At 41.6% G+C, this 8052-nt stretch overlaps 2 protein-coding genes across 2 annotated transcripts in view; both read right to left on the bottom strand.

Moving 5' to 3' along the window:
- Positions 1-3883, bottom strand: part of LOC103129626 (mitochondrial sodium/hydrogen exchanger 9B2-like) — a 13071-nt gene extending 9188 nt beyond the window's left edge. The window contains exons 1-3 of the mRNA XM_016665264.1: positions 3350-3883; positions 2168-2209; positions 1339-1410 (exon numbers count right to left, since the gene is read on the bottom strand). Of these exons, the coding sequence (XP_016520750.1) occupies positions 1339-1410 (72 nt within the window). The 5' untranslated portion in view covers positions 2168-2209; positions 3350-3883. The remainder of the gene's footprint in view (positions 1-1338; positions 1411-2167; positions 2210-3349) is intronic.
- A 1662-nt stretch (positions 3884-5545) lies between these two features.
- LOC103129618 (atrial natriuretic peptide-converting enzyme-like) lies at positions 5546-7806 on the bottom strand. Its single transcript, XM_007540783.2, has 2 exons — positions 6963-7806; positions 5546-6894 (listed from the first exon to the last, which is right to left on the bottom strand). Exons 1-2 carry the CDS (start codon positions 7053-7055, stop codon positions 6709-6711), a joined length of 279 nt encoding a protein of 92 aa, XP_007540845.1. The 5' UTR covers positions 7056-7806; the 3' UTR covers positions 5546-6708.
- Between the last annotated feature and the right edge of the window lie 246 nt (positions 7807-8052).

Consider the following 8052-nt stretch of genomic DNA (forward strand, 5'->3'; position numbering starts at 1 on the left):
GTGTGTGTGTGTGTGTCTATGTGTGTGTGTGTGTGTCTATGTGTGTGTGTGTGAATCTGTGTGTGTGTGTGCCAGTAAAGTTGGACTTTGTCCCGTTCTGGTCCAGCCCAGCCAGCCAGTCCCTTCCTGGTCCAGGAGGTTTGAAGAAGAACCAAAACTGGTTCTGGTGGTGAAACATGATGGAGATTCTCCAGAACCCAGCAGGTTCTGAACTGGTCCAGAACCGGACCTGCAGGAGGTTTCAGACTGTAGAACCAGTTAAACTGAAGAGCTGAGAGGAAAGTGGGACATGGAGGAACTTGAGCTGGTCGTGTTCTGGGTTCATGGGTTCTGGTTTTCTAGGTTTTCCGGTTTTCTGGTTTCATTCCGGTTTGGGTTCTCCGGTCCGTTTCTCTCAGCCAGCTGAGCCTCTTATCTCTCTGCTCAGGTCAGACCTGGACTCCCGTCCTGAAGCAGATCCATGACGGCTGACTTTAAGTTTAACTTTAACTGTTTTATGGATCTTCAGGTGAAATCTGCAGCTTCAGGACAGAATCTAGTGATCTGTAGATCCCATCTGATCTCTGTTAGCGCTGCTCAGGATTCTGGGATCTGTTATTAATGTCTGACTGAACTGATGGATTAATAAACCTGGATTCATCCACCCTGTTTATTTTAGATGCTTTAAAAGCTCATTTTACTTTATTCATGTGATTTTATTCAGCTGTGTTTTGAAATATCAAATTTATTTCATTTTATCGTTTTTAAGCTGCTTTTGATGAAACTTCTGTGGAGAAACAAACGTTTTTACAAAAATGTAAATAATTCCTGTTTATTTATTATTGTACAATTTATTAATTGGTCATTAAGTTGTTATTTATGCCCAACATTCAGTTATTATTGATCATTTTATTCATAAAGTCAAATGAGACGCAGGCGCCCCCTGGTGGACAAACTACCAGCTGTGACCTTCTGACGTCATTTAGTTGGAAAAAAGTCACTGATGTTAAACTCTAACTGGTTTGAATCCAGTTTAACCAGTTTAACTCATCAGGATCCAAACTGGGAGCCTCTGTGAAGATTTCCTGATATTTTATGTCTTTATGCAAATAAAAACATGTAACTAATGAAGCAGGTAAAATTATTATCCTGATTTTAACATTTCATAGCTGATTCATGTTTTCATTAAATTTTTCTGCATCAGGAATAAATTCAGTTTTTGTTGCTTTAACTTCATAAACTTTAACTGTCAGTTCAGACCAATCTGGTCCAGGAACGCAGTGAAGCTGCTGTTGTCATGGCAACAGCCGGTTCCGGTGGTGGGCGGGGCTTCAGGGTTCTGGTGGATTCGGGTTTTACCTCAGCTGGGTTCTGGTGCGGTCCGTCCTCTGTGGGCCGGACGTAGCGCTTCGTAGCTTCTTCATCCATCATCTGAAACACAGGCAGGCAGTTTGGACCTCAGCCGGGATGAACCAGAACCTGGTTCTGATGGGTTTTACTGGACTGACTGGTTCTGAAGGTTCTGAATGGTTTTTGTTCCTGGTTCCTGTCAGACTGTGAAAGTCCAAACTGGACCCGGTAGAGAGTAGATCGGTTCCTGAGGTCCAAAATGTTCTGATAAAGTTTAATCATGTAATTCTTGTGTTAAATAATTAATTTCTGTATTTTAATGTTTTTCTTGTTCTTTATTCTCCAGGTTCTTCTGGACCTTTCAGTGAAACGGGTCAGGAAGTTTTTAAACATCAGAATAAAAATATCACATTTCAGAACCAGAAGATCCATTTAATCTGAAGTCAGAACAGAACCAGAGCCAAACACGGCTTAATAAAAATGGTTTTTATGAGCAAAAAGTTTATAAATTTACCAAAAACTCCAGCAAAAAATGAGATAAATGTGTAAAACTCAGTTATTGCATGAAAAATGTCCAATTACAAAGTTTTAAAAGTGACTTTGTGTTGATATTTAAGTAATTTGATTCATTATGTATTTATTAAAATAAAAAAAATAAAATGAAGCTGAATTAGATTTTAATTTGTTGACTTTCCTTTAAATTTCATATTTCAGCAGCTAAACAGAATTAATGTCAAGTTTTAACAGAATTAATGTCGAGTTTTATTCTGATTAAAATTTACCTGATTTTCCTCTATATAATAATTTAAATATTTCAGGAGTTTTTCTGTTTTCTTACCTTTGCTGGTTTGATGCGTCTGGAAGCGAGACGAGAGGAAGACTGAGTCAGAGAGAGGGAGAGAGAGAGGAAGAGAGAGAGGGAGAGAGAGGAAAAGAGAGAAAGAGAGAGAGGGAGAGAGAGACGGAGAGTGTGTGTGAACAACGTGTGTGTGTGTGTGTGTGTGTGTGTGTGCATGTTTGTTTGTAATACCTTGTGGGGACGATTTACCTGACACTACGTTGTGGGGACCAATTGATCCTTGTGGGGACTGGAGCCTGTTCCCCACAAGGGGAAACCCTGTTTTTGGGTCAGGGGTCAGAGTTAGGGCTAAGGTATGAATTGAGTTTGGGTTAGGGTTAGGTATGTGATGGTTAGGGTTAGGCTGTAGAAATGAATGGAAGTCAATGGAAAGTCCCCACAAAGATAGCAACACATGCATGTGTGTGAGAGTGAGTGTGTGTGTGTATGAACTGTGTGTGCGTGAGCAGCATGTGTGAGTGTGTATGAGCAGTGTGTGTGTATGAATAGCATGTGAGTGTGTGTGTATGAGCAGTGTGTGTATGAATAGCATGTGAGTGTGTGTGTGTGTGGGTGTGTGTGTGTGTGTGTAGGAGCAGTGTGTGTGTATGAATAGCATGTGTGTGTGTCTATGAGCAGTGTGTGTGTATGAATAGCATGTGAGTGTGTGTGTGTGTATGAGCAGTGTGTGTGAGCANTTGCTCCTTGTGGGGACCGGAGCCTGGTCCCCACAAGGGGAAACCCTGTTTTTGGGTCAGGGGTCAGAGTTAGGGCTAAGGTATGAATTGAGTTTTGGTTGGTTAGGGTTAGGCTGTAGAAATGAATGGAAGTCAATGGAAAGTCCCTACAAAGATAGCCACGCATGCATGTGTGTGAGAGTGAGTGTGTGTGTGTGTGTGTATGAGCAGTGTGTGTGTATGAATAGCATGTGAGTGTGTGTGTGTGTGTGTGTGTATGAGGTGTGTGTGTGTGTGTGTATGAGCAGTGTGTGTGTGTGTGTATGAAAAGCATGTATGTGTGTGTGTGTATGAGCAGTGTGTGTGTATGAATAGCATGTGAGTGTGTGTGTGTGTATGAGCAGTGTGTGTGTATGAAAAGCATGTATGTGTGTGTGTGTGTGTGCCAGCAGCTGGTTGCGGCCCGTTGTGTCTGCTCTCTCTAAATGCCACCTGTCAAACACACCTGGTATTTGTTACTTCTCAGTCCTCAGTATTAATGGCCGCCTGCAGACAAACAGCCTCCATAATGGCAGGTTTTCCTGGCTGAGCTCAGAGCTGCTGACGTCAGCAGAACCGCTCCGTGTCTGGGTCAGCACCAGACGCAAAGCAGGTCCAGCGGTAAGGTTCTCCAGAACCTCCTCCACCTGGCCGGGTCAGCTGGTTCCTCCTGGTTCTTACTGCCCACAGTCACCCAGAGCTTGATCAGGATGAGGCACCGATCCGCCTGGACCGGGTCTGGACTGTTCTAGAAGAACCAACACATATCAGAACGGTAGACAGAAACGGTTTCTGGACCTGATTCAACCACTTGCCCTGTGGTTCTGGATCGACCCGGAAACACTGAAGTCATTATAAAGGCTGAATCAGAGACGGACCTGCTGACCCAGCAGAACCTCAGACCATCAGGAGAACAACCTGGACACAGAAGCAGAGATCAAGATTAATGACCAGAGGATGAAACCTGCAGGAAACCAAACATCTGCTGCAGGTCAGAGGTCAGAGCTGGAGGGACGAGCTCCATCTGTAGGTCAGAGGTCAGAGCTGGAGGGACGAGCTCCCTCTGCAGGTCGGAGGTCAGAGCTGGAGGGACAAGCTCCCTCTGAAGGTCAGAGGTCAGAGCTGGAGGGACGAGCTCCATCTGCAGGTCAGAGGTCAGAGCTGGAGGGACGAGCTCCCTCTGCAGGTCAGAACATCTTGAGGCACCAAAACGTTTTGGAGCAGAATCAGGATGATGCGTTTCCTGCTTCTCCCTCATGTTCTCAGTCCTCATGGCTCCTCTGATACATTTTAAATACATCAGAGGAAATATATTATTTAAACTTTATTGAAATAAAATGTGTAACATTCAGATGAAACCTGGAGACAAACTCCTGATTGTCGTAGTTTAATAAACCGACAGGATCTCAGGGCTGATATCTGATCCATGGAGTTTATATGATGGTTTATGTCAGTAGGAATAATATTTCTGACACATCCTCCGTCTGATCCCGTCTATAAAAAGCTGCTGGTTCCTTCCTCTGTGGAGAGGAAGTGGAAAGATGTGCAGACAGACGGTGAGTCAAACCCACTGAGTGTGGAAACTTTTATTAGAGCCAGAAACAGAAAATACAAGCAGATATTCACCAAAACACCACAGGTCACCTGGTCGTCATGGCAACAACCTGATCAGGGCTGAAACGATGCAAAACACGACCTGAACGCGTGACTGGATGATCTCACACACACGGAAAAACACACACACACACACACACACACACACACACACACACACACACACACACACACACACACACACACACACACACACACAGACCTGTGACAAGCTCAACTTACAAAAAGCTGTAGAAAACACCTGAAGAAACCCAAACAGCAGAGGAATGTTCTGGATGTTCTGGATGTTCTGGTTGGTCAGAAACATTCAGCATCCAGTCGAGTCCAGAACCCAAAACTTTAACAAGTCTGGAAACTAAAACATGGATTCAGCAAAACGATGAATATTTACCAGAACAAACTAAAACTAAACTTCATCAGCAGCAGTTCAGCTGTTTTCACGTCTGATTATAGATTTTATCACCAACATGCCTTTAAAGTGTTTATGGAATAAATACTTTAAGTATTTGTAACTAAAAATGATTATTTTAATCGTCAGTCAGATAAACACACTGATCTCCTTTATTTGGGTTAATTTGTGCCAAAAATAATAAATTGTGCCGTTTTAAACTGTTATAACTTCAGGCTTTACGACTGAAGATGTTTTAAATGAAAATGTAAAGATGAGTCCATTTTTACTGCTAAAACAAATTATTAGCATCAAGCTAGCTGCATTAAATGCTAACACTCAGATAAAATAAAACGTTAATTTTCATTTAGTTATTCTGTTTGTGAACACATTAAACCTTAATTAATGATTATGAATAAAATCAATCTGTTGGTTTTAACAAAGCTACACAAACACAGCTACTGGTGACAGAGCTAATGCTGACAGAGCTAATGCTGACAGAGCTAGTGGTAACAGAACCATGCTAACAGAGCTAACACTAACAGAACTAGTGCTAACAGAGTTAACACTAACTCTGCTAACAGAGCTAACGCAAACAGAGTTAGTGCTAACAGAGCTATGCTAACAGAGCTACACTGACAGAGCTAATGCTAACATAACTAGTGCTAACAGAACTAATGCTAACAAAGCTAACACTACCAGAGCTAGTGCAAACAGAGCTAGTACTAACACAGCTAGTGCTAACAGAGCTACGCTAACAGAGCTAGCCTTCATATAAAACAGGAATATGGCGTCAGTGTGCTACATCTGTGCTTCACATCACAGAGAAACGTTTTCATGTTAGTGATATATTTATAAATGAAATACAGAAAAATATGATTTTACTGCAATAATTAGCTAATTTATTAATATTTGTTTACATTTCTCCTTATATATTATGTTACTAATAAACAGGTTTTACTGTCTTTTTGCTCTTGGTTATATGATAAAATATGAATATTTTAGATAAACCATATTAACATGATTGTGTAGGAAGATTTTCAATGTTTCTGCCTGTCGGTTCATTCATAACTGTTTAAATGTCGCTGTGTTTATGTAAAGATGCTTAATTAGCTAAAATCATCAAATATTCACATGATTTTCAAAACAATGTTTAAATTAGAAATGTCTTCATTTCAGTTGATTTTTATTAATCAACAGGATGGTTGAGCTTTGGTTACGTCACTGCAGAGTGAAGCATTGTGGGAAGTTGAGTCCTCAGTGATTAATGTTGTTCAGTTACAGTCAGGTTTCAACAAACAACCTGAAATGGAGAAAATTTCAGGAACACGAGTTGGAGGAGACAGGAAGTCGTTTCTGATCACTTGATATTTTCTGGAAACATCATTTTAATCTAAACAGAAATAAAATCTTATTAAATCTATATCAAAAGAAAAAGTTTGATTAAAAGATCCTCAAGGTGTAAATGGAGGCTTTTCCCTCTGAGTTTGTTTTAAATAATTTACTGTTTAAACGCCACAGAGACGTTGATGCTGGACTTTAAACATTTATAAAAATAAAGATTTTGACTGAAACTTTTCCTGGAAACAAAATGTTTCGGCAGCAGAAACACAACAAACATGATTAATAAAAACCTTCAGGATGTTTTTGTGACTCAAACGCAGCTTTGAACGGGGAAAAGGCTCTTAATTTGAAAATAAAAGAAGTGGGACCCATCTGGTTGGAATGAAAACATGAATGTTCATGTGTGAGGAGGTCCAGTGGGGCGGATGCAGAGGATCTGGTGGGTCAGGCACAGTCAGTGACATCACTTCCTGCCGGCGTCAGTCGGGCAGGAAGCTGTGGACGTAGATCTGCTGCTGGATCCAGGCCGTGAAGTGGGTCACGTTGCTGTAGACGCCGGGCCCCAGCACCTTGCTGAAGCAGACGCTGCCCCAGGACGTCAGGCCGAAGAGCGTCCAGCCCTCACCCTCCTCTTCCTCACACACCAGCGGGCCGCCGCTGTCGCCCTGAAACACACAGCCGGTTCTACAGGCGGTTCTGACCCAGAACTGACCACACTGACAGCACCTGGTACCATGCAGGAGTCCACGGTTCCTGCTTCGTAGCCGGCGCAAAGCATCCTAGGAGTTATGGTCTTCATGTCGAAGTAGGACTGGCACTGCGCCATGGAGATGATGCGGACCTCGCCTTCCTGCAGCTTAAAGGGCACTGAGGGCAGAAACACAGCGTGAGGCGTTCAGGGGAAATGGGAAACTCAGTTATCTACAGGCTGTCCTGTTGGGGTTTCAGCAAATCAGAGGAGCTGGAAGGTTTCCTGTCTGCTTCACTGAAACAAAGAGGAGAAACTCCACAGGGACAGGGTGACATTTAATCCCTAACCGCTGAAAATGTCCTGTTTGGGTTTATTAGCTGAAAGAAAGTGAACGGCTGAGTGATGTGGGAACATTAACAAGCTGCTCTCCTCCGTTTCCTGTCCAGGTTCAGCTCAGCTGAGAAAAACAACCAGAGAAAAACAACCAGAGAAAAACAACCAGAGAAAAACAGCCAGAGAAAAACAGCCTGTCATGTTGTCATCTGATGAATGACAGGATGAAAACAAGCAGCGCTGCTCTGCACCCGCTGATAAACATGTTTATTATCACTTTATTAAGGATGTTATAATAACATCCCTGCTCCTGTTTTGGTAACTGACAGAGAAAATGATCCATGTTTACATCAGCATGGCTCTGAAATATTAATAGTCTAAATCTGATCAGAACAAGCTGCACTTAAAGATGGCTCCTCTGATTATCACCAGACGGATCTGTAAACCCAACAAATCATTTTAAGATACAATAATAAGATGAAATGTTTTCTTTAGAAAAGCAGCAGAGATCGTAGAGCAACCAGACAGGAAACGTTTAAGTTAATAAATATACGAGTTTTACTGAGAAGTTTAGGAGATATTTATAAATGAGGAAATGTATGAAAGACAGAACGACGAGAAGAAATGTGTTTAAATTTATAAAGTGTATAAATTTATAAAGTATAAATTTATAAAGTATAAATTTATAAAGTGTATAAATTTATAAAGTGTATAAATTTATAAAGTGTATAAATGTTCTATAATATGAGCCCTGTGGTCAGAAATAGTACAATTCTGAATAAAATGTGGGGAAGAGATT

Source organism: Poecilia formosa, unplaced genomic scaffold (genome assembly GCF_000485575.1).
Source record: "Poecilia formosa unplaced genomic scaffold, Poecilia_formosa-5.1.2 Scaffold560, whole genome shotgun sequence".
Taxonomy (NCBI): Eukaryota; Metazoa; Chordata; class Actinopteri; order Cyprinodontiformes; family Poeciliidae; genus Poecilia; species Poecilia formosa.